Source organism: Portunus trituberculatus, chromosome 14 (genome assembly GCF_017591435.1).
Source record: "Portunus trituberculatus isolate SZX2019 chromosome 14, ASM1759143v1, whole genome shotgun sequence".
NCBI lineage: Eukaryota > Metazoa > Arthropoda > Malacostraca > Decapoda > Portunidae > Portunus > Portunus trituberculatus.
The window spans coordinates 9,807,111-9,834,346 of NC_059268.1; the positions used below are offsets into that span (position 1 = coordinate 9,807,111).

Consider the following 27,236-nt stretch of genomic DNA (forward strand, 5'->3'; position numbering starts at 1 on the left):
TGTATCATGCTCATATAACAAGATCTCATTGTAAAAATTATATATTAGATGTAGTTTTGATAATGTGCTGGGATGTGACCTGGGAAAGCTAAGGAATTTTTTAGTTTTAGTTTTGGGAAAAGTACTATGTACATTTCAATTTGACATCACTCCATTATTGGAGCAGTAGCAAATGATAGTTGTTTTTACTCTATAACTATTATTTGGTATACTAAGGACAGGAATCTGGTCTTAATCTGCCAATACTTAAAATATATCTGTATTTCTTTTTAATTATTTGATAATATATACATCATTACTAGTCACATCTAAAATATCTTATCTTCTCTTATTTACCATGATTTTCCACATCACCATCTCTCATCTCATGGTTGTTGAAATTTCTTTTCACTTCTTATTCACCCATAGTCATTCCCCAACAGAAAATGCTCAGCTCATAGTGACCAGTGTCTGGTAGGAGTGAGGCCAAGCAGACACCACACATCAAGATAACAAGTTATAACCCATTGACTCAGATCATATATATATATATATATATATATATATATATATATATATATATATATATATATATATATATATATATATATATATATATATATATATATATATATATGTGTGTGTGTGTGTGTGTGTGTGTGTGTGTGTGTTTGTGTAATTCACCTTGGTTGTCTGCTGGTCACCCAGCCAGTCTTCCCCATTACGGAGCAAGCTCAGAGCTCATAGACCGATCTTCGGGTAGGACTGAGACCACAACACACTCCACACACCGGGAAAGCAAGGCCACAACCCCTCAAGTTACATCCCGTACCTGTTTACTGCTAGGTGAACAGGGGCCACACATTAAGAGGCTTGCCCATTTGCCTCGTCGCCCCGGGACTCAAACACGGCCCTCTCGATTGTGAGTCGAGCGTGCTAACCACTACACTACGCGGTGTGTGTGTGTGTGTGTGTGTGTGTGTGTGTGTGTGTGTGTGTGTGTGTGTGTGTGTGTGTACAGATTTCACTATACTCACTATTTTATGAGTTCTGATGTTTGAATCCTCCTAAAAAGTAGTCACAGCTGCTTAATTAAACTGTGAATCCATTCTCTGTTTGGAGAGCTACAACATGCAATACAAGCTCAAAACATTTTTGTCCAAATGAATATTTTAATTTTAAACCTCTTGTAAACCAAGTATAATATCCACTACACAACCAGGCTTCCACAGTAGGTACATAATATTAAGTACAGAAAAATGTTGAACATCATGTGCATGCATATCACTTCTAAAAGGAGACCAGATACTATATGAAAAAATTATTGTCTAGGACTGAAGACCATGAATCTCTTCTAAAGATTCTAGTTTTGCAGTACTCTATGATTTAAGCAACAAACAGGCAATGATAAGTGGCAAATTGCTACAAAATCAATGCTGAGCTATTAAGGAGAATAGAGCTAAAGAAAGTATTGCTATAATTTAAATAATACTTTGATGTTTGAATTTACACTATTGTCTCTAACCAATATTAAGCTTATAGCTACGATGACCAGTAGTTCCTTAAAAAAATGCTTTATACAATGAATGAATAAATAAATGAGTTGAGCTGTGGTAAGAAAGTATTGCCTGCTCAAAAGCTATGTATTTTTATTCAAAATATAACTTTAAGAAAATAAATAAAGGATAATGTACAATTTACTTTTTAAAGAATAAAAATACATACTCAGCATGACTTCAAGGGTATACTTTCACAGACCATTACTTTGGGAATTAAAAGATACAGATGACACATGACTAACATTAAATCTTACTTTTTTCTCTTTTTCATCTCTATGAAAGGAGGATTGAAATGAACTCTTAAGTGGTGTGTTGTGCTGCAGATATATCTGAAACTCCTTACTGTTTTTTGGCCACTGGGTGAGAACTTTCTCTTTGTATTTTATGGGAGTTTCTTGCTGGCTAGATTCCAAAGTATTATTCTGACTTCCACATAAAATTTCAAGTTTTTCCATTCCCTTAATAGCATGCCTGCCTTTATTGCGAAGTTCATCCGTGAGTTGTTTGTTTCTTGAATATGAAGCCAGGCAGGCTCCTTTACCCATCAGTGAAGGACCAAGCCCAGCAAGAGCCATCAAGTTCTGCAGACTCTTCAACACCTCTTTGATACAAGCAGGAAAATTTCCTTGCATTTTCCCTGGAAAATGTAAAGTGTGGCAAATAATATACAATGTGAAAGTCATGCATAATTATTGTTCACATTTGCTGATAAAATTTAATGGCATAATCAAATTCTTACATGGATACAAATGGTTTGGTACAGCTTTCCCAAGTATGGAGACAACCTTACATAAGAAGTCTAGCCCCTTTGAAAAAATTATGAATATGCATTATATGCAAATACGTATTTCTCCCCACTGTTGTGGTTTTAATGTTGTGACTCACCTTCTTGAAACAGCTTTGTCTGATTTACAATGTCCATGAGAGCAATATTCAAGTGAGTCAGAGTTTCAGCTGCAGATTCTACACAATCAATCCACTGCACAAGCTTGAGTCTCTGGTTCTCTACAGACAGCTTTGGTTCATAATCCAGCGTAGTCTGTAAGGTGAATAGTAGTGCATAATTATGAAATACCTATGAATGTGACTCAAAGAAATCACAAAAAATTAATTTTTCAATTTCACTGCACTCTTTTCATGTCTATTAAGTAAGTCACTCAAGAAATTTTCACATAAATCACCTACATTCAGAGCAGCATATTTCTTGAGAAATGCAGCAATATTATCTATGGTTGAAAATGCAGCAGTTGAAAGTGAACCTGAGGTCTGTGACCTGGAGAGAGAGGGCAAAAAAAAATATTAGGGGACAATGTCAAGCAGGAAAAGAACTGTGTAACAAAGAAAAAAAAATAGTAGTTTTTGGAGGCTTACATAAGGGGCCATTATCCTAGACATTAAAAAGGATCTTTTAAAATGGAATGACTTTACAAATAATTATATATGAACGACAAAGATTAAGGATATGTCTATTCATTAATATGCCATGATAGCAATCCCATACAGAATGGCCTCACACAGCAGTAAATTTTGGCCCCATTTGCCCCTGGTGTTAAGGGATAATCTCATAGACCACTGCTCTACTGCTGTCCTTTCATAATAAAAAGATTCCCTATCTTGCACCTACTCCTGTTCTTAGACCACAGTAGGTGCATGATACTTTCCACAGAGTGCCCTGCAAATGGGTCTCTACACCAAAAATCCCAATCAGATGTACCCATACCATTTCCCTGGGAGTGTAGGCATTCACTGTTTTGCATTCTTGAAGAGTATATGTGGGAAGTGCTGTTCTGCTTCCACCCATTATTGGCACAAGTAATTTTATTTATAGTGGTACCCATATTAGGGCCCATATCACCAACAAAGTGCATCTTTGGTGTAACCACCTAGAACCTGGGTATCATGGTGACATGCAGGTAACTTTAAACCACTCAACAAATGGCATAACTTCAAAGCAATATGTGGTAGGATTCGAACCTACATGTAGACGTCTGACCGATCCCATGCTCACCACCATATCCACTACACCACTTCCTCCCTAAGGAGAGACAGATGGACAAGAATAAATGTAAACTTTTCCATCATGGCCAAATCATTGGGTATGTTCTAAGGAACAAAAAAATGAAACACAGGTATATAGACTAACAATTTCAGTAACTTATCAAATGACAAAAAAAATTCAATGCCATCACTGGTGTCATGACTTACATGTCTGTTGCAAGCCTGATGGTAGCCTTGCTTGCTGTCTCTCCACACTGCTTCACCAAACACTCCAAGGCAATCCTTAAGCCACCAGTGAATTTTCCACCTATAACTTCTCCTGTAACAGTAAATCATTGTTAAAACATTATATATCTTGGGAAAAATGTCAAATCATTCTGATACTGATTTCATCAAAGTAGATTACCCACATTTTTTTCTCTGAGTATAAAGTGGTTATGATAAACATCATAGTCTAACATAATTCAGCTTAATACAAAAAAAAATTGGGAACTACAATATCTTTAGCATGGTGAAAGGCTTTACCTGGCTTGAAAAATGATGTGTCAGGCATGGGGAGAGCCGTGAGCAAGGACAACTTGGCCACCTCCTCTACCAAATTGTGCACCAACCTGATGAGGGTTGCACTACTTTCTTCCACCAGACTCTCTGTTTCTGTCTTCACACCCTGCATAATACACACACATAAGATTATCATTTTTTTTAAATGAATAAAAGTAACTCACATAAATGCAAAATAAAAATTAAAAAATAATAATAAGTGGAAAGAACCTCACAAGCAAAGAGGAGGCATGGGCCATGGACCTACAAAGCCTAGAGTGTATTTGGTTGATACTTGCCTGAAACAGCCTGGAAGTACAATTGGAAAGCTTCATAATATTCTTTTGAATATCATCCTGGAACTGGTCCTTTCCATGGGCCAAGATCACAGCCTCAGAGTTGCCTGCAGCTGCAATACTGCTGATTACTGACTGGCTGTGATAGAAGAGCTGAATGAGGGACTTGCTCAGTTCTTCTTCAGAGAGGGTGTGACCAGGTTCAGTTGTGTGATCTTTTATGTGCTGCATAATAAACAAACATTCTGTGTTACCAAAAGGAGTAATGAGGTCTATGTGATGAGCAAAACCATTTACATCATAATTGTCTCTAGATAAACTAACAACTTTTTTTCAGATTTGTATCACAGCTTTACTCATGAGAAACAGATGAAAAATGTGCACAATGTTATCAAAATAGAAAAACACTGAAATAATCAACCTAAGACACAGGTATAAAAAGAATAGATGTCAGAGATGATTAACTCTGCGCTACTAACCACGGCATCTTCATAAAGACAACAAAGAGCACTCAAGGCTGATGATAAGATGGGTGTATGAAGATAACTGGCAGGGAGGGTCTCTAGGACCTGATGAAGTGCTGCTGCTACACCAACAGACACACGACACTCATTTTGAGGGATCTCTCTAATTGACATCTCAGATAAATGGCGGAAGTTATCTGTATAAAAAAAACCATCAAATGAGCTTAGTCCTCTGGTACTCATGCAGAATACATATATAACATAAATAGCACATCCATCCTATGAGTACATAATACTATACATAATATCAATACTAATGAAGCAATACACATACATTTTTTAGAGAGAACATCATGGCAGTGAAGAATTAAAGAATCACTAGTCTTGTCCAAACTATTTCAGCTTCACCCTTCAATTACAGTTAAACTCTTGAATAATGAAAGGGTTCACTACTTACTCATTTTCCTGGTCTTTGAGTAACTGAAAATGGAGGATGATGAAGTGTTGAAGGAGGAATTGATGGAGAGATTGCAGTTTTGGATAGCTGAACATTCCAAAAGTCTGTTGAGGAAGCCTGGAACACATGTCACATCCTCAGCCTTCTCCCAACGTAACCCATTTTCAAACACATCTGTATCTTCATCCTTATGGGGAAAAGTTAATATAAATAAAAATAAATAAATAAATGAACAAATAAACATACAAGTAAAAATGTATGTGAATAAAAATAATAAAAATAAAAAAAAATTGATAAATAAAAAAGAATATAAATGTCAACCTAGCAAAATAAATGCACAAACAAATAAAATAAACAAAAGTAAAAAGTAAACTAATGTTTATTCTAAGGGAAGGGTTGTGAATGTTATTGTTAAAGTGACTTTCACTGTACCAGCACTGCCTTGGTAATTCTCTTTGTGGAAGCTGACAAGGTAAATTAATAACCCTATCCTTATAGTATGAAGAAGCTTTTCTTTCATAAAAATTACAAGTAAAACAGAAATTAAAAAAAAATTAAATAGAACACTTAAAAACTTATTTGGAATCTATCTTTCTTAGCACCACTTTTCTATGTATACCTAACCCTACGTTATCGCGCACTCATGAAAATCTACAAAATTCACTTTTAGCGCATCTGGAAAGTCGTTATCATGCACCCGTAGTAGTAGTAGTAAAAGTAGTAGTACTACCCATATCCCAACCATACATCAACAAATGTTTAGATGGGGGAGGAGGAGGAGGAAGAGGTGGAGTGGGAGAAAGATGATCATGAGGAGGAGGAGGAGCCAGCAGCCAATCATCGCTGTGTATTCACATCATGTGATTTGAATAAGGGAGCTGATTGATTCTGGTCACTCTGCTCACCACCACCACCACCACCACCACCTCAGTCTTGCACATGGTATTCTATTGTTCAGAGCTGTTTTTTTAGGAAATTTTTTTGGGTTGAGGCACCAATTTATTTATTTCCTATTTATTCTTCACTTCCGTTATCGCGTCGTTTTTTAGGCACCAATTTCGCGCGATAACGGAGAGTTAGGTGTACATAATATCCATGTTTGGGTCTTTCTCAAACCCAAATTACAATTATTGCCAGTACTAATGTTCACAACAATCACAGAAGTATCACCTTGGCACTGGTACGCAGGAGCTGGAGTACGTCAGTGAAGGAAGCAGGTGAGAGGGTGGCTGTCATCTGGTGGTGTAGGTCCTTCACTACTACCACCACTTCCAGTCCTGATTCACTCAATACTTCTTGGATCATAAATTCCTGAAAAGTCAGATTTCAATAAAAGTATAACAATTACAACTTACCAGGAATGAACTCAAATTTTATAACTTCCCACTGAACAAGAATTACAATTGGTTATAGATTACTCATCCGAGGTTATGACTAGATTTTACTACTTTAATTGTAAATATAAGAATTTCAATCTTTGAGTTTCATTTTTACATTACAGAGGTGCTAGAGCCAAATTTTATCATATATCTGAAAGGCAAAGTATTAACACAAAAAAAATAATAAATAAATAAATAAATAAATAAAAAAAATAATAAAATCAATGAACTTAAAATATCACACAAGTATTTTCAATATGTTATGGTGGGTTAACACATGTCAATATGTGACTGAAATTGCAAGTTGGTAGAGTTTCCAACTGAATATCAATGCCTAGCAACTGGAAAAACCAGTTGCAAAAGACCAACATGTTGATCTTCTTCAGTCAATTTGGAACTTTGTTTACGTTATAACATCACGGAGAAAGGTTTGAAATGTAGTGTCCAGATGTAGAGATGTTGGAGTTGATGAGGAAAAACGAGCACATCTGGGAACCTAATAATTAATTATAAAGCAAAAAAAAGCTTACGCAAATTGACATTCAACGTGATCACTGCCACTCCCCAAGAACTGTTTCCCTCTATGCAAGGTGTTGTTGGAGGTGAGGATTGAATACTTGTGATCATATAATTTGGTCATCAGCATCACCAGAGGAAGACATCTTGATGGGTAGCCGTTTGTTTACATTCACTTCCAACCAGCCGATACTTCCCAGTCACCATTTATGAACGTGTTTCGACTTGAAGAGTTCTGTCAATACTTCTAGTGACTTGGAATTTCAGTTGCATATTGACATGTCTGAACCCACCTTAACTTATATACTTACATAGGCTTTCCTTAACTTGCGACATATTTGATTGGCTTCCTTAATTCTAAAACTTAGCATAGGAGGAATATTTGATGATTCTTTCTTCACTTCCATGACAGACTCATTCAAAACAGCTTCAACCTGTGGAAAAAGTGATAACATAATGAGTCGATTCATTATCTGCATCTGCCATGAACCTTCCATAACCTCATTACAGTTTCAAATGACAAGCTCTTCCTGGATTACATATCATGATTTTCATAAAGATGAAAAGAAATTAAAGAACATGTGTATCACTACAATAGTTAATGGCTAACACATTGTGGATAGAAACTGTGCAATCACTCCTACTCCTAGTGGATTCACATGTCCAATAACCTCTAATCAGTATTAAAGGCATTTGACCTTTCTCTGAATTTTTTTCCCTTAAAATGAATTCAAACATGTAGACTACTAATGAGATCAGATATTGAAGAAAGACTTATGGAATCTATAAGGTAAGAAACAAACTTCATAATTGTAAGGTTTGGCAAGTCACTGCCAAATTATTAAGACTGATTCATGAAGACATGCTTTTCCTAATGGTTTATCTATGATAATGAATTACCATGAAAAAAAAATACAAATGACTTTTATAATTACCTCATACAAAAAGTTAGACTGAGGATTATCAAGAGACTCAGGAGAAAGATCAATGTGCTGTTGACCTTTATTGAGTTTCTCCTCCAGCAGACGTTTCTCCTGCTGCAATTTCCAATGAGCTCCTTGTAGCTCACACACTCGTCTCTCCTTCTCAACCTATGCAAAAATTTGTACTTCATTACAGAATGAAAAAAAATGTACCTTTTAAAATATGGAAATGAATGACACTATGTTCAGCATGAAAAGAATTATGAAATACTTATAACAAACTCCTGACACCTTGCCATTTATAATTTTGAACATCTCTCTTCAAGAAGACTCACTTATATGCAATGAAGTAAAACCACTGACACTAGTGCTTAATTCAGCCAGCCATAAAGCCTCTTCACTCTGGTTACAGGAAAACTCCTTATTTCTAAAATAGGTTTCACTTAGAATTATTCTATTTTGTAGATTCCAACAGTCAATATAAAAAGTATGGCAATCCCTCATAATGGAAAGATAAAGCATTATGTAACAGATATATACACATTAGTAATAATAATAATAATAATAATAATAATAATAATAATAATAATAATTTATATATATATATATATATATATATATATATATATATATATATATATATATATATATATATATATATATATATATATATATATATATATATATATATATATACGTATATACCTTTGGGTGCTATGCTTGATCTCAACCACCACACATTTTATCCATTCACTTTTATGTGTTGTATCAATTTTTTTCATAATGATAATACTTCTCCAAAATTAAATTTATGGATATTTCACCTTTGTATAAGTTATAACTTACAGAACTTCCAATCTGTAACTCAGGGTAAGCTCACCAATTGGGTGTGGGCATCCTGCACATCACACAGCAGCTGCTGCTTGTGCCATTCTAATTCCCGCTCCATTTCAGCTTTACTAAGTGCCACCGCTTCCTCTGCTTCTTTTTGTAACCTGAAATGTAAATAAATTGGTGCATGAGAGAGAGAGAGAGAGAGAGAGAGAGAGAGAGAGAGAGAGAGAGAGAGAGAGAGAGAGAGAGAGAGAGAGAGAGAGAGAGAGAGAGAGAGAGAGAGAGAGAGAGAGAGAGAGAGAGAGAGAGAGAGAGAGAGAGAAACTGGATACGATACCTTTTTTCTTGTTCCTTCAGAAGTTCTTCCTTCGTAAAGTAGAAGTCTACATTGAATGATTTTTCAGTTTTCTTATTTGCTTGGTGTGGGATGCTGACTTTGAAAAAGTATATTCCAGCCAATATAAGGCGATCACTGTGGGAAAGCTGCAAAAGAAATATAATTAAAATGTCATATATTTTATGCATAAATAAATATACAGTAAACCCTCGCTATACTGAACCTCTGTATAACGATTTTAGGATATAACGACTGCATTATTCTGGCCGAACAATCCTCTGATATAGCGAATTAAGTTTAGTAAGTAGCAAACTCGGTTCAGCGCATGAGGAGCAGTTTGCGTCACACAGCCTCATGGCCCCGCAGCCCCGCTCGGCTCGCTGCCCCCAGCATTCGTCCAGTAATTACAGTTTATTCTTGTGGATGTGTGGAATTCGGGAAGGTAAACAAAACACTTCTGGGCGTGGCAGCATTGACTGGCCTGATGCATGACCGAACAACTTGTCTGATATAGCGAATTTAGGTTGTCATAAAAGATGGATTACCGACCCTTGGATACAACGAACTTTCGGTTATAAAGTTAAGCCTTTCCTCCCAATTGGTTCGTTACAATGAGGGTTTACTGTATATGTATACAGTATATACTGCAGTCATCCCCAAATCCCGCTGAAAGGACGATCCTCAGGAAACTACAATGGCATATGCTTTATCTGACCCTAAACATGGCACAGCATAGGCCAGCACAGTTTGTCTATTTGAAGCACCAACATGAGTGAGTAATCATTGAAGGACAGTGTTTCTCTGACACAGCTGGCTTTTGGCTATTGAGAGTAGATGATTTATTTGCTCTTGGTTATTAAGAGTAGATGATTCAGCTTAATCTTTCTGTTCCCAACTGCTCTCAACTCAGCTATCTTTGTTTCTTCTATTTTGTGCCAAATAAAGAAAAAGACACTCAGTACTGTGACTATGAATGATGAATGTCAAACCTAAAACATGAGAGACTCAGTATGCCCATAGTAAAATAAATAACCCATAAGCTTATTCACATATCATGTAAAATTGAAAGTAGAAATCCATTTTATTTGTAAGTAATAATACAACTTTTAAACAGATTTGGATTTAAAACAAAATAATAAATACATACAGTGACTGGGCCTTCTGCTAGCTTCCCATTGATGTATGTGTCAGCATCAGCCCGTGGAATTAACTTCAGCCGGCCTTTATCATTGAATATGGAACTGAAAGAGACCAAGAACAAAGTCAATCCACATCAAGCCACTATCTTACACCTTTTACTTTCAGTTGCTTGAAAATAACTGACAGCATAGTTACCAGTGCACATTGTCTGTGTGAAGGCCAGGTAACAGCAAGTCACAATCAGAACTTCCAATACAAGTTGTGCCAATCTTGAGCTTATAAGACAGTTTCTCTGACAGCTGAGGATCCTCATTAAGGTTGATCAAAACAGGCCCCCCTTCATTCTGCAATCATGAGAAAAAGTCACTTCAATACTTCTAGTAAACAATATTTTTAGTAAACAATATATTTCCCCCTTTGCAAGGAGCATTAACTAGCACTGTAGCAAAATTCAGTATTGGATGAAGCTAATCTTTCTTCTAATAATGTAAGGCTTTTCTGTGTACAATACAGACCAAGTACAGGTACATTCACATAGATGTATGTGATCACCAAAATGTATGATGATGCCAAAATAATGAGAAGAATGACAAACCAGGAAGACTGTGATGCCCTACAACATGACCATGACAAATTAGATGATTGGGTTACTAAATGGTAAATGGAGTTCAATGCAAAGAAGTGTAGTGTGATGATATTCAGAAAGAGCAACAAAAGAATTAGAGGAAATTAATCATTAGCTAATGAAAGAAAAAAAAATCAACAGAAGAGAAAGATCTAGGACTAATTATGACAGATAAGCTATCAGTAGAGAAGCACATAAACAAAATAACCAGATAAATATATAACAGGTTCAGAAATATAAGAATAGCTTTTACATACTAAAATGAAGTTATGATCAAGAAATTAATAATATCAATAAGAGCAAAATTTGAATATACACCAATAGTGTAGTCACCAAGACTGAAGAAAGAGATCAGAAAACTAGAAAGGATACAGAAAGTAACAACAAAACTACCAACAAGACTAAGTAATCTCCCATACAAAGACAGATTGAGAGAACTGAGACTTGTAACATTGGAAGAAAGGAAACAGAGAGAACTAATAGTTATATATAGAATCCAAAAAGGGAAAGAGATGATTCATAGATGAAGTCAAGAGAGGGGACTGAATAGTTATTTGTAGAATCCAAGAGGGAATGAAGATGATTGAGAAAGAACTATGATAAGGACATTGTAAAAAACTACGAAGGAGTGCACGCAGAAGAGATTTTAAGAAATATAATTTCTCACATAGAAATATAACAATTTGGAATGAACTTGATAATGAGACTATGTACAAGAACAATGCATAAATTTAAGATGCGTTTTGATGCAAAAAGGAACGGACATAACAGCACAAGCTTAAGTGTGGTTCTTTTCTTCCGTATCACAACTAGGTAAATACACACAAACACTTAAAAGAAACTATTGACTTTTGCACTTGTGCAATAGTAAAATTTCCTTGATTTTCATTACCTATCTAGGAGTATCAGCTAGATGAACATGGGTACAATATGAAAAGTGACAAATATTAGTCAATTTGTTGTAATATAGCCAGGATTTGGATCCAGTGAGCTGCAGCAAACTACAATCATTGCCATTTAAACCTGATTTTAAAATAGACAGTTTGGTAATATGTTTCCCTGTACATACAAAAGGTTAACTTCCCTACCTGTGAATAAACACTATGAATGCTAGCAAAGCATTAAAAAAATTGACAAAATAAATACAGCAGTCTAATATGAAAGTGAATAGTATACAAGATACGTGCAAAAACAAGGACCTCTGGGATATTTTAGAAATGGCAGAGTTTTGTACTTTAGAAATAAGGTGGTGTCAACAGAGAAACATGTAGACCCACCTTCTCAGCAACACCCATTTGACGGAGTGTGTCCAGAGCTTGCTGCTGCTGCATCTCCGTTTCTTTAAGTCGTTGCTCCAGGCTTCTGTTGCAAAATCATAAACATTATTATGTGTTTAAGGGATCAGTTCCTTGTATTTACTCCGAGCAAAACAAAGATGAAATGTGAATCTGAGTTTGGAAGAATGTGATAGAAATGCAGTGCAGTATTAAAATGGAGAATTTCATCAACACTAATGTGGATGAGAGATGAATAAATGGGAATTAACTTTGTTTGGTCCAATGAGAATTCTAAAGAACAAATATTTTAATCAAATAGGAGACAATATTTTCATGACATCTTTAGTAGCTATTTTGAGACACTCACTTGGTTTTTTCATTAAGAACCTGATGACACCTCACTTGCTCTCTTAGCAGCAATATCTCTCTTTCTTTAGCTTCAATCAGCTGATTCATCTCTTTCTCCCTCTCCAAAATGTGCCTTTCTTTTTCCATAAGGATCTTGTCTCTATCACCTTCTTCACTGTTGTGGTTCTGCTCTTCCACTAACTCATCCTCTCCCATAAGTAACAAGGGAGACACTTTAGCCAACTGCTGAAGGCGAAGACGTTCTACTTCCTTCTTGAGAGATCTTGAGTAAAGAGTAATATAATAAAATGCTTATGTGTCAGATATATATATATATATATATATATATATATATATATATATATATATATATATATATATATATATATATATATATATATATATATATATATATATATATATATATATATATATATATATATATATATATATATATATATATATATATATATGCCATCAGCTCTTTGCTGGTGATTAGAAAGCAAAGGACAGGAGTTATATATAAGCCGACAGGGGCAGTAATATGTAGCACCATTGCAATAATAATATCAATAAAGAAAATAAAAAAAAGAGTCCTGTTTTACAGCTACAAATATTCACTACCTTATAATGACAGCAGTGGGATCTTCATTAACATAATTATGGTTAATAATTCTGCGTGTCTGCTGTGCATAGCGGAGGGTTGAGCGAGTTTCTTCAATGTTGACTGCTGACGGAGATACTGTTGCAATCATGGCTGTTCTGGAGTTCCCTCCAAGAGATTCCTGAAATAGAATATAAATATATAATCAACAGAGATGAAGTGAACAGAAAGTTGCTAAATGGAGCAAGAGCATAACAAAAATGCTAATGTATTTGTTAATGTGAAGGGAAAAATAGAACTCTTACAATATATAGGAATGTATCTTATTAGTTTATGGAAGAATTGCCAAGAGAAATAACAGTAAGAACTAATAATGTGCAAACCAGTGAGTATGAATTAGTGACTAAAATTTGAAAATAACAATTGCAATGACTGTCACCGATGAAAAAAAGTAATTGTTAAATTTGATAGAATTATTCATCCCTGCTATGCTATGATAAAAATATTCCTTCTTTCAAATCTAATCCAATCAGTAGATTAGTGCAAGTGTAAGCAAACCTCTTGCAGAGACCCTAAAGACTGTTGCATTTATGACTTCCATTCAGTCCCTAGCAAAGCCAGAACTCAACAGCATATAATCTCTACCTATTCCAATGCTTATATCACACCAGATTAAGGGTACTTATATGAATAAAGTAAGTAAAATCAGCTGAACTAAAGTTTACCTTCAAGAGGAATGTGAGGACTGACTCTCTGTAGGGAATGAAAGGCCTCTTGCGCCCCTCACTCTCTGCGAGGGAATTGATCACTTTCCCAAGAGTTAGCAGAGATTTGTTTATAAACACTCCCTCCTGAAAATAGAGATGATCATATAATTATAATATAATGACAGATTTGTCACTGTACAAAAAACCACAGCTTAAGTCACTAGTAACCTTACTGCTAGTGTGGTAACACCCACACCTTTCTGGTACTAGTCACTCCCTAAGACATACTATAACTTTATCAAACTTCTTTCTGATTTTAAATATGTACTTCAGTCCCTCAAGTTCATATACTACATATTTAATTTGATTTCTTTAATAGACCAAATTACTGAACACATCATACCCAGAATACAGAGAAGGATGGGACTGATACTATGTGGGATATCAAGGTTTAACTTAAGATAATGGCCAAGATAAAAGCCATATAGTCATGAACAATGCATCAGCACTGTAAAAGAGTTCTACATATCCAACACTAGCTACCCATGAGATGATTAAGTATACATTATCCTTAAGGGATCTTTTAATATCAGTTTTATGCAGTGGCATAGACAAGGTACCATGTTTTCTTCATAATAGTTCACTGTTTGAATATTTCGTACAAATACATACTACTTTCATTTATATATATATATATATATATATATATATATATATATATATATATATATATATATATATATATATATATATATATATATATATATATATATATATATATATATATATATATATATATATATATATATATATATATATATATATATATATATATATATATATATATATATATATATATATATATATATATATATATATATATATATATATATATATATATATATATATATATATATATATATATATATATATATATATATATATATATATATATATATATATATATATATATATATATATATATATATATATATATATATATATATATATATATATATATATATATATATATATATATATATATATATATATATATATATATATATATATATATATATATATATATATATATATATATATATATATATATATATATATATATATATATTTATTTTTTTTTTTTTTTTTTTGTGTGTGTGTGTGTGTGTGTGTAATTCATCACGGTTCCCTGCTGGTCACCCAGCAAGTCTTCCCCATTACAGAGCAAGCTCAGAGCTCATAGACCGATCTTCAGGTAGGACTGAGACCACAACACACTCCACACACCGGGAAAGCGAGGCCACAACCCCTCGAGTTACATCCCGTACCTATTTACTGCTAGGTAAATAGGGGCCACACATTAAGAGGCTTGCCCATTTGCCTCGCCGCACCGGGACTCGAACCCGGCCCTTTCGATTGTGAGGCGAGCATGCTAACCACTACACTACGCGGTGTGTGTGTGTGTGTGTGTGTGTGTGTGTGTGTGTGTGTGTGTGTGTGTGTGTGTGTGTGTGTGTGTGTGTGTGTGTGTGTGTGTGTAAGAGGGAACACTGCCAGGGACAACAGTACTAGAAAAGATGAAAAAAAAAAAAAAAAAAAAAAAAAAAAAGGTCCACTGGAACTGCAGGTTCCCTAAAAATTCTGAGTCATCCAAACTCAAGGACAAATGGCTTTTTTTTTTCTTTTATATATACTATGTGGGCTTTTCACAGGAATTTATGGGCTAAAGGGGATACTTTTTTAGGTACTTCCTATCTCAAAGCCCACCGCTAGGAAACCATTGCCCCGAGTGAGGAAGCCCAACACTCAGACACTCAGACTGCGGACAGGATTCAAACTCGTGCACTTGGAGATCCCTCAAACCCCAAAGCATGCATGCTTCCACTGTACCATGGCAGTCTCTCTCTTAAAAGAAGTCGTCGTAGGAAGATGGAAATACGGAAGCAGGTAGGGAGTTCCAGAGTTTACCAGTGAAAGGTATGAATGATTGAGAGTATACTAGTTAGCTCTTGTATTAGAGCAGGGGTTTCCAACTGGTGGGTCACAACCCCCTGGAGGGTCGTGAAGCCTTGGCAGGGGGGTCAAGTAGCCTTGCCAGAAGTAGCTTGGGATAATATTAATTTTATCTCATAAATTACATTTTTTATGCTCTTACATTTTTTTTTTCTGTTTTTTTTTGTTTCAGTGCAAAACAAAACATGTGCTACATTAATTCAATGTCATTAGGTGATATTATGGGTGTATGTATATGTGCCTGTGAGTGAATGTGTATGTGTCTGTAACTGTTTGTATGTGTGTATAGCGAGTATGTGAGTTTTAAATGTTTTTTAGATGTTTCTTTTCCTTGCCTTCACAGAAAATAAAACGAAAATTAAGCTGCTGATAGTAAGCCCTAAGTAGGGGGTCACATGGGTTTCAGACTTTAAGGTAAGGGGTAGCGAGTGCCAAATGGTTGGAACCACTGTATTAGAGGGTTGGACAGAATAGGGATGTGAGGAAGAAAAAAGCCTTCTGCAGCGAGGCCACAGGAGGAGGGAAGGCATGCAATTAGCAAGATCAGTAGAGCAGTTAGCATGAAAATAGCAATAAAAGATAGAAAGAGATGCAACATTTCAGGGGTGAGAAAGAGGCCGAAGACAGTCATTCAGACCAATTACTACTCTTTTCCATTCTTACAGAAATAAGAAATAAAGGATGACATGTTGAACATAAAACTGTAAATCAGTAAGTACCTTGAGTCTGTCTCCATGTGAGAGAGATGCTCCAACTCTTTCACTGCCAGCCAAGTCCACCAGATTAAGAATGCTCACTTTGCTGCTTTCCAGTTCTTCTCCCTCAACATCCTCTGTCTGAAGAGACACTCAAAAAAATGTTGTGTTGTCTGACATGGATGACATACTAAAGGAAGATGACATGATAATGTGTTCCATAAGGATCCCAGATCCTGCATGAAATTAAGAGGTACAAGAACATTCCTAATGATTGGACCCTTGCCTTTCACATAATCATCACATTCTCTTAATTTTTAACATGAAGTTCCTGATACAAATACTTAAAATGAGGAAAAAACATTATGGATTATAGTCATTACACTAAAATTTCTATCCATTATTTTTTCATTCCAATAGCACTCATTGTTTTTTTCTTACCATACCTTAAATGGCAACAAAATATAACTTTGCTAAGCAATAGTTTATAAGATAATACTGAATTAAATTCTTACTACATACAATAAACTGGAATGAAAATGGGAAGAGGACAGGGATAACAGAGCAATGCCATACCTGTGTTTGGGTCAGCTTGAGTGTGAAGACAGCATGTGACCGTGAAGACTTGTCATTTAGGCCAGTGGCAGCTATAGAACGTTCTCTGTTGCCCAGCATCAGCCATGTCTGCAAGAAAACCCTTGCTGTTACAGACACTTAAATTACATTGTTGGACTACAGTCATAAGTATTTCAAGCAATTTATTACATTTTGCCTGAGTGAAATACGAGTTTCTATGTTTAATGATGAAGACAATGAATTGAGCATCTGCCATGTCTGTAAGAAAACCCACTGTTAGTGACACTAAATAATGAAGTCAACACAAAAATATTATCTCATAAGTATCAAGAAAACATTAAGAAACTATATTTCTTTAAAGCAAACATGAGCCTCCTCTAAAGTCTGTCATCCATTGCCTTGTATTAAGAACTTGTACTCCTATCCTATTTATTGCAAACCTGATCCTATTAAAAGCCTCCATCCCTTGGAATGCATTAATTTGCTACCAATAAATTCTCTCCAATACTTTTTAAGAAAACAAGTATTTCTTTTTCCCTTTGGTCAATATGTATCAATTGGTTTCAATTGACAACCAAAATTAAAAATGTGAACCATACATAGCCTCCCCTTCTTTGATTTTCAGTCATCTTCATACTTTTAATCAGAATATTTCCCTAAACTGTAATGGAGATTATGTAGAACAAGGCTCAACACTTAATCCACGCACAAACACACATTTACATAATGGCCATAGCACAATTTAATTATTAATGCTATAAAATGCTGTTCATTAGCAAACTTTATATTCTTCAGGGATGCAGTAAATACTCACCATTAAATGTTCCATAGAAGAGACAGCATGACAAGCAATACCCTCCACATAAGGGCCAGTGCGGGGGTCCTCCCTGACTCGTAAGGGTTCTCTGCTGCCAGATGAGGACATCCCTCCAAGGAGATCGTATATTTGTTCATTATATATTTCCAAGTAACTTAGTTCTACTTCAACTTGAGTGTGTGGCAGCTAATTGGGAGAACAAAATAGAAATACATTATATCATGTATACATTTTGCCATGTACAGTAAGCCCCCGAATTTAGCGAAATCTTTATTTAGCGACTGTCTGGAAAAAGGCCAAGCCCTCAAGTTTAGCAATTTTCTCTCATACTTAGCGAATGTACCGCGCTACACTGTTCCGCCTCCCGCTCACTCTGAGCCAATTGTCCCGCCTCCCGCTCACTCTGAGCCAATCGCGTGTCTGTTTGGCTGTGACGTCAGCCCCACAGTGGGTCCGGCATTCCCGCTCGACACTTGAGCTATTGTGTGTGTTAATCCAGCGTGTGAACTCATTTTTTGTGCTCTCATCCTTGCTGTTTAGCGAGTTTCGCTATCACCATGGCCTCCACTAGTGGTTCAGGGGATGCTGATTCTCGTGAAGGTTGCGATGTTGCAGCTGTAAATGGGGACTCGAAATGGGGACTTCGGGCAGACGAAAGACTGATTGGTATTTTTCCCTATTTAAAGTAGTATTCAAATTTGGCAAAATTCCAATTTAGCAATGGTTTCGGCAGACTAATAGGATCGCTAAATGTGGGGGCTTACTGTGCTTTGATTAAATAATGAAATATTTCAGTTCCACCTATATCACTTCCTACAATTTTACTCTTATTAGTTATACTATACCACAAATACAGACCTGCCCTTCAGGAGGATTATGAGCATGTATAGAGTTAGCTTTCTGTATGAAGTCAGCACAGAAGCGAGGAATTACACCAGCTGTGACAGATGCTGTTGAATCAATCTCTCGTAGACAGTTTTCCCCCAACATTCTGAAATTGACCATGACTTACTCTAGAGACATGGGACAATTTCATTCACCAACACTGATAAAACCATCTACTAAGAGAGTGACAGTCAATCCAAGTGCATGAATTTTTCTTTTTCAAAGGCTACCTGGAACATGGAAGTTAAATGTAAGAAATTAAGTTAAACTAAAATTAAAGAATTACAAATTCATCTATTATATAAGTAATATATTACACACAGTTGTAACTTACAACTACAATGTTTGAGTTGTGGTATTTTGTTTTATCATACATTTAGCACCTATTTACTAGCATTCATTTAAAAACTACATAGTTATTTACTCAGCTTGAAATTTCATTTCTGCTTTTCAGATTTACTTGAGAAAAATGTCCAACATTCACCAAGAATTGTGAAGATATGTACACTGTTAAACTGTTTGTTCATAGTATTAAAGTTGGTTAAGCAAGCCATTGTACTGTACATAAATAATGTTGAACTTTTATTTTAACAGGCTCTCTCGTATATTTTCATGGTTGTAGTGATAGTTTTACACAGATTCTACAGAACACTCAGTAAGGAAAGAAATGAAAGTTGTATAATTAGCTACATAAACTTTGGAAAAATAATTTTCAGAGACCAAAGTACCAGAAAGATTAGTAATGAGATACAAAAATAAATACACATCAAAATATCTCCATTGTTATTCAGTTTACAAAGAGATACTCACGTGTAGCTTTTACCAGAACCAGTCTGTCCATATGCAAAGAGGCAAGTGTTGTAGCCTTCATAAGCTTTCTCCAGTAAGGGCACAGCAATTGCATTATAAACATGTTCCTGAGAGGCATACTGTGGGTGATTCTCATCACATGACCAGAAGCAATGATCAAAGGTGAAAGACTGTGCTGTGTTACTGTCCTGTGTGATCTTAACAGTGTTGCCCAACACCTCAAGTATGCTTCTGTCCTCACCAAAATCCTTTTCCCTGTAGAAATAAAGGACTATGAATAAATGCATAAAGAGGATAAAATCAAACCTACTCATCTCATCAACTTCAAACTTAGGCCATTTCTAATCTAACATTTTATCAAATTGCTAAATATTTTGATATCTTCATAATTTTAAGGAAAAGGGCATAGATTACACATGGAATAGACAGACAGTGTGAGGAGAAAATTATATGCAAAAATGATATCTAGAAACACAATAACTCTTCTTCAGTCCCTTTATACACCCAAACCATAATGTCATTTGCTATTTATTCTGTTCAATTAGCTCTCTTCTCATACTCATAACTATGATGTATTACCTTGCATTAAATGGTCGCACTCGCACAGCAACAGATACAGAAGTGGTTTCTGCCCTCCCATCACGCACATCTACATCAGGGCTGCAAGTGTTACTCCATGACTTGCGGCAGACATCTGGTGTTACACTTGGACAACCATCCTACAAATGAAACGGGTATAAAACAATCTGATACCACATGATAAGTGAATGGAACCAAATGAAGGATGAAAGTGTAGTTAGGCTCATGAAACCTTTAAGCATAGAGGAGCAAGCTCTGAATAAATGGAATAAGGGAGATCACAATGACCACCATCCTTGCTTATAAAGGGAAAGATAACAGAAAAGAATATGAAAATCCAAGCAGCACTGCACAATTCTCTTTACTGTGACTGCAAACATCTATAAAAAAATTGTTCTCAAAATATTTTTTCGCGTGAAATTCAGGTTTGATATATTTTTCTTTATAGATCAGAAAAAAAAAAAAAAAAAAAAAATCTTAATTTACTTACTTGCAGAAACTGAGCATGGCCAGAGACACGCAACTTTGATCCTCCTGAGCGACGGGAGACAGTGGGTGTCGGAGTGTTGCCTCCAAGGGAACGCTTGGAGGAGAGAGAGGGCCTGCCTGAAGAAGACCTGGAAGGTGTTGTTGGCTTGGAGCCACATGAGTATCCTTTCATGTTAACTCTGAAATTGAAAATAAAAGTACATGAAAAAAGATGAAAAACACACACACACAGACACACACACACATACATTAAGGATAAAGTGCCACATGAAAGATTACTGTGGAAATTAGAGAAGGGTGGCTTAAAAGGAAGCACATTGAGATGGATGGAAAATTATTTGAGAGAGAGAGAGAAATAAGATATGAAGTCCAGGTGGAGAGCAGTAGAAAGCGGAGTGCCACAGGGGTCATTATTGGCGCCAATACTTTTTCTCATATATATAAACGACATCCCAGAGGGAGTGAACAGCTACATAAATCTCTTTGCTGACGATGCAAAACTGTGCAGAGTTATAAAGCAAAAAGAGGATTGTAAAATACTGCAGGAAGACCTAAATATGATCTGGAAATGGAGTAAAAAGTGGGAGATGGAATTCAATGTGGACAAAAGCCATGTCATGAAAATGGGAAAGAGTGAAAGATGACCAGTGGGAATCTATAAGATGGGAGATGGAGTAGAACTGGAGAAAGTAAAAGAGGAAAAGGACTTGGGAGTGACGATGGAAGAAAACAATCAGCCGGTAAGCCATATTGATAGGATTTTCAGAGACATAATTTGCTAAGGAATATTGGATTAGCATTTCACTACATGGACAAAGAAATGATGAAGAAATTGATAAGTACTATAATAAAACCCAGATTGGAATATGCAGTTGTGTGGACCTCCCATAAAAAGAAACACATAAGGAAGTTGGAGAGACTACAAAAAATGGCTACAAGAATGGTTCCAGAATTTGAAGGGATGACATATGAGGAGAGACTAAAGGCTTTGGATCTACCAACCCTGGAACAGAGAAGGGAGAGAGAGAGGATCTGATATAAGTTTATAAATTGATCAATGGAATGGATCAAGTGGATAATGAGAAACTGATCCTGAGAGAAGAATATGACATTCGAAGCACAAGATCGCATAGTAAAAAAACTGAGGAAGGGAAGATGTCTGAGAGATGTTAAAAATATAGTTTCCTGCAAAGATGTGTTGAGACTTGGAACAGTTTGAGTGAGAGAGTGGTGTCAGTAAAAAGTGTGCATAGCTTTAAAGAAAAATTGGATAAGTGTAGATATGGAGACGGGGCCACACGAGGGTAAAGCCCAGGCCCTGTAAAACTACAACTAGGTAAATACACACACACACACACACACACACACACACACACACACACACACACACACACACACACGGCCCGGTAGCTCAGTGGTTAGAGCGCTGGCTTCACAAGCCAGATGACCGGGGTTCGATTCCCCGGCCGGGTGGAGATATTTGGGTGTGTCTCCTTTCACGTGTAGCCCCTGTTCACCTAGCAGTGAGTAGGTACGGGATGTAAATCGAGGAGTTGTGACCTTGTTGTCCCGGTGTGTGGTGTGTGCCTGGTCTCAGACCTATCCCAAGATCGGAAATAATGAGCTCTGAGCTCGTTCCGTAGGGTAACGTCTGGCTGTCTCGTCAGAGACTGCAGCAGATCAAACAGTGAAAAATTACACACACACACACACACACACACACACACAGCAGACACTTCCCATGCTCTATGAAGGCAAAGAAGAGGTTGGGATGGGAGGAACGGATACCTAGAAAGGACAAGTACTGTATGAGACAAGTGGTGACTGCTGGGGAACCACTCACAGTGACTCACTGTAGCTCAATCGTATCTTAGGTATCAAAATGTGTCTGTTGTTGAAAATAACACACAAGCTGCTGGTAACAACCACCAACTGCATCTGTAAACTTCTAAGTAACTTTCAAAAACAGATACACACACTGTTGAGTGTGTGTTTTCATCAAGCATTCTGTTATTAAATCATCCTTTTTTTTATGCAGGAAAGAGGGCCAGCCAAGGGCAAAAAGAAAATAAATAAATAAAACTAAAAAAGATAAAAAAAAGGCTCACTTTTAATTAACTGACCAGCACTCCTATTATTCAATCTTTTTATATCTAATAGATTATTTGTTTAATTCAACAAAAAATTTAATTTGTTCAGCCATGGTGGGTGGAGCAGAGGTGGGGGGATGGGAGCTACACATTAGTAAAAGATAATAAAAGATACAATAGACAAAAATGTTAGGACAGTACTGACCTAGAAGCTGCTTTTGGAAGAAAGTAATGTAACTACTCAGACATCAAGATTTCAAATATGTTGCAAAGTTGGAAAACAAATAATACATAATATTTATAGGTACACAAATTATAGTTAATAAACAAATTGCATTTTTGTCTCACCCAGACTTTCTTGTAGGGGTAGAAATATTGTTGACATTAGAATTCAAGATTATGCCCAAGTTATTTCTTTCTCTCATATCTTCTTTTCCTTCAACTACAAGCTCATGTGTGCTCCTGGATCGCTGCACTGGAAGCTTAGCTCGACCAGAGTCAGATTCCTTCTGCAACCTTTTAACCCCAGACCCACCAGTGACACTGTAAACAATGAAAAAGATAAGAATGAAATCTGAGTTTAAATGTGAATGGAACACAACTAGTCTAAAGTAGCATGACTGTTGCTTACAGAGAATAATGAATAGGTAAGTTTCGTGTGTGAGACGACAAGTGTGAGTGGATTATTTGAAGCAATCGGATACTTTGATTTATTTCTTGAGCCAGAAATATAGTGCATGAGAGAGAGAGAGAGAGAGAGAGAGAGAGAGAGAGAGAGAGAGAGAGAGAGAGAGAGAGAGAGAGAGAGAGAGAGAGAGAGAGAGAGAGAGAGAGAGAGAGAGAGAGAGAGAGAGAGAGAGAGAGAGAGAGTTCAAAAATAGCTCCCAGCATTCACTATGGATCTAATCAAATTATTCCAAGTGGGGACCTGCCTGCTTACCTTGGTGTGCCATTGGAAGTCATCTTTGAGCCCAAGGAAGGAGTTGTGGGAGTGCCAGTTACCCGAGAAGGCAGACCTCTGGGCCTTGAGGAGGAGGTGGGACCAGGCATGGAGGAAGGAGTTCTCAAGCGGGGTGTGCTGCGAGCACTGCCAAGTCTTGGCGAAGCAGCTGTTGAGGTTCTTGACACTTGCCCAATCTTCTCCATTCCTATGAATAGTGTAAGGCCTCTTTCACACAAGTGTTCCCATATGCATGTTTGCGTACATGGTGTTTTAACAGTCAATGGAGTTCAAATGGGACCCTTTGCACAATGCATTGCACATCCATACAATGTAATGCAAACACCCCATCCAGCAAGGATGAACACAAGGATCTGTTGATCTGTCAGTGGAGCAAGAATGTGTGGCAAATGTGTGCACAAAAGTTTGATGCATTTCTGTGAGTGTGTTCAAGGTGCATCCAGAAGTGCCCAGGTGAAAGATCTGTAAGGCATAAGTTGTGAGAAAGTGTTCCTGGAGCTAGATATGCAACAGTCTTTTGGGGATGTTCATATGATAAAACAAGGTAGGTAACAGATTATGCCTATAGCCCTATACTACTATACTAGCATTTTCTCAAGAATCTCTTTAAAAACACAATTATATTTTTTTGTGGAATTACCTATCACGCATAAATCCCACATCATGGACAGGAGCTGCTAATCAGTGAAAGGTAAAGGTCCAGCATACTTCTGGTGCCTTGATTTTCATCTATTTTCTTCCAATCCTTTACAAAACTGTTTGTACACATATAATACATTAGTAAAAAGCAGCGGAGGTTAGGTAGAGCATGTGTTTAAGTGATCAGTATAGATTTAATCAATACACCAACCTCCTAACCCTATGCCATACCTAACCTCCACCATTTCTTACTTATGTATTATATACATAAAATGGGTTTTGTAAGATTTTGAAAGAAATTAGACAAAAATTAATGTGCTAGAGTTATACTGGACCTTTATTCTTTATTTCAAAATTCAGACCTTACTCCACCAGCGAGTGGCAACATACAATTTCCATTCTTAAAATAATGAAATGCAAATATACAAATATGAATAATGTTCAACATAAATTCTAAATTTTAAAACTAAATTCACACAAACACGCACTAAAATACAGTTAACTTACAAGCTAACATAAACATGTCATACACAAAATTCTTACACAGTATAGTATTCAGTTAAAGTCATGTAAAAAATCCATAGATATCCCTGAATAAGATAGTTTTGAACCTTTTTTGAGAAGTTTAATAGTGACAGTGGCCTTGCCCTGCACTGGTAGTCTGTTATAAGAGCCTTGAAGCAAACACTTGGAAAGCTCTCAAGCCCAGATCTGAGTTACATCTTGGCTCATTTAGCCAGTGACAATCTGCTGCATGCCTTACTACAACACTGTATTAACTACTAAGAAGTGCAATAACTTTAAAATAAATACAGGTTTTACAGTATACCCACTAAAATAAAACCAATACAATGTTATATCATTTTTTTTAAGACTACTAATACTTGTACTTAATGGCAACAGAAGAGAAGGAAATTGAAAACTATAGTACTGACAAACTGCAAATTTATAGTAATCAATTCTACCAAGGAGCACCAGCAAGGTAGGTGTTCAATGCAACGTTCTAACATTACTATACATTATTTTGAAGATTTTTTTTCTCCTAAGTCAGTCATGGGTAAATAGAGGAGTTTCATGAGAAGTAGAGTAGCGGTAGCCAGTGTCAGCATTAATGATTTTAAACACAGTTATGACCACTAAGTCCCTGAGAGGCAACCGTCACTAGATTACGTGATCACTCAGGCCTGCAGTAGCCTCTAGCACGGCACCTACGTCATGCTGCTTGCATGGAAGGTAGGTCTGATCCATTACTCGGCTCTCTCAAGCCAGCACGGAGGCCTCGACCAACAAGCCTGGACAGTGGACACGCTATGACTTGCACAGCTGCCTCCCAACCAGCACCACTCACTGCTTCAGTCAATACACCCATCACAGCACGAGCACTTACCTAAACTTGACATATTAACGTTAACTCAAACAAGTTTCCTCTTAAGAAGAATGGAATGCTTTTCAAGAATCATGTCTGGCGGCCAGTAACTTCAGTTTTGCCTCCCGCGAAACATTGAACTGAGAGTGTGTTGACAAAACCCGCGCCGCTGATTGGTCGTGACGCAAGCCACTCCCCGCCTCCTATTGGTTTAAAGCTGCATTCGTCATCGCACTTAAATACATCTTCTGTCATCTGTTCTGAAATATAGCGTTAGAAGTTATATTGTTCAATGTTTTATTTCATTCTTTTGTTTTTTTGCTTAAATAATGCAAAGAAAGTAATCATTACATGCGATTTCCGTGCAGGGAAGGAATGAATTAATGCAGTACAGGAACAACGAACAGCCGTCTACCAGACCCCGCTAGGGTTGAATAGTCAAGTAGACACTTGAGTTTCTATAATGGTACAGTAAGCGGTGAAGTCATCACAATTAAATAAAAAAAAAAAAAAAAACAGACGAGTCCCATTCCTAGTCTCTTTCCGAGGATGTGAACTTGAAAAATCATATAAGGAAAAGATGAATAGTTAGGTAGACAAAAGGCCCGCTGCAAGCAATCTCCCCATACTAATAAAACCAAGTCTCACAACTCGAGTCAAATAGACTCGGGACCGATTGAAGTTTTCAAATGTGCTTTCATCAGCTATTCATCGACACCTAGACTCCCAGAGTTCTTGCTATTTCTTCCTTTTTTTCATGCAGGAAGGAAGCCAGCCAAGGGCAACAAAATATCAAAACAAAGCCCACTTGAGTGCTGGTTCTCTTAAAAAATAGTAAGAAATTAGCCAAAATCATGGAACAAATGTCTTGAAACCTCCCTCTTAAAAAAAGTCAAGTCGTAGGAAGACGGAAATAAAGAAGCAGGAAAGGACTTCCAGAGTTTACCAGAGAAAAGTATGAATGATTGAAAGTACTGTGCTTAACTCTTGCGTTAGAGGATTGGGCAGAATAGGGGTGAGAGGAAGAAGAAAGCCAGGGAAAATTTAGTAGTACACTCATCAAACTGTCTCAGCGAAGGGGTTAAGTAAGCTGAATGAAGTTTGAGAGGCTTATAATTCACACACACACACACACACACACACACACACACACGGCCCGGTAGCTCAGTGGTTAGAGCGCTGGCTTCACAAGCCAGATGACCGGGATTCGATTCCCCGGCCGGGTGGAGATATTTGGGTGTGTCTCCTTTCACGTGTAGCCCCTGTTCACCTAGCAGTGAGTAGGTACGGGATGTAAATCGAGGAGTTGTGACCTTGTTGTCCCGGTGTGTGG

The 27,236-nt window shown here is 36.6% G+C and overlaps 1 protein-coding gene across 3 annotated transcripts in view; it reads right to left on the minus strand.

The window, feature by feature from the left end:
• Positions 1-1,137: 1,137 nt before the first annotated feature.
• The window catches only part of LOC123503665 (kinesin-like protein KIF14), a 43,529-nt gene continuing 17,430 nt past the window's right edge, over positions 1,138-27,236 (minus strand). The window contains exons 1-29 of one of the 3 annotated variants that reach the window (XM_045253621.1): positions 25,925-26,061; positions 23,878-24,085; positions 23,286-23,480; positions 20,849-21,026; positions 20,359-20,498; positions 19,780-20,034; positions 18,943-19,075; positions 18,082-18,270; positions 17,268-17,375; positions 16,716-16,832; positions 14,002-14,127; positions 13,297-13,457; positions 12,692-12,955; positions 12,325-12,409; positions 10,618-10,766; positions 10,430-10,523; positions 9,283-9,428; positions 8,992-9,106; positions 8,124-8,279; positions 7,500-7,622; positions 6,464-6,604; positions 5,294-5,480; positions 4,852-5,033; positions 4,376-4,597; positions 4,062-4,203; positions 3,744-3,855; positions 2,724-2,811; positions 2,424-2,577; positions 1,138-2,175 (exon numbers count right to left, since the gene is read on the minus strand). In XM_045253621.1, coding sequence (XP_045109556.1) covers positions 1,730-2,175; positions 2,424-2,577; positions 2,724-2,811; positions 3,744-3,855; positions 4,062-4,203; positions 4,376-4,597; positions 4,852-5,033; positions 5,294-5,480; positions 6,464-6,604; positions 7,500-7,622; positions 8,124-8,279; positions 8,992-9,106; positions 9,283-9,428; positions 10,430-10,523; positions 10,618-10,766; positions 12,325-12,409; positions 12,692-12,955; positions 13,297-13,457; positions 14,002-14,127; positions 16,716-16,832; positions 17,268-17,375; positions 18,082-18,270; positions 18,943-19,075; positions 19,780-20,034; positions 20,359-20,498; positions 20,849-21,026; positions 23,286-23,480; positions 23,878-24,085; positions 25,925-25,937 — 4,629 coding nt within the window. In that variant the 5' untranslated portion in view covers positions 25,938-26,061 and the 3' untranslated portion in view covers positions 1,138-1,729. Of the gene's footprint in view, positions 2,176-2,423; positions 2,578-2,723; positions 2,812-3,743; positions 3,856-4,061; positions 4,204-4,375; positions 4,598-4,851; positions 5,034-5,293; positions 5,481-6,463; positions 6,605-7,499; positions 7,623-8,123; positions 8,280-8,991; positions 9,107-9,282; positions 9,429-10,429; positions 10,524-10,617; positions 10,767-12,324; positions 12,410-12,691; positions 12,956-13,296; positions 13,458-14,001; positions 14,128-16,715; positions 16,833-17,267; positions 17,376-18,081; positions 18,271-18,942; positions 19,076-19,779; positions 20,035-20,358; positions 20,499-20,848; positions 21,027-23,285; positions 23,481-23,877; positions 24,086-25,749; positions 25,874-25,924; positions 26,062-27,236 lie in introns of those variants that run through there. The other 2 variants (XM_045253622.1, XM_045253623.1) reach the window with 2 other exon arrangements.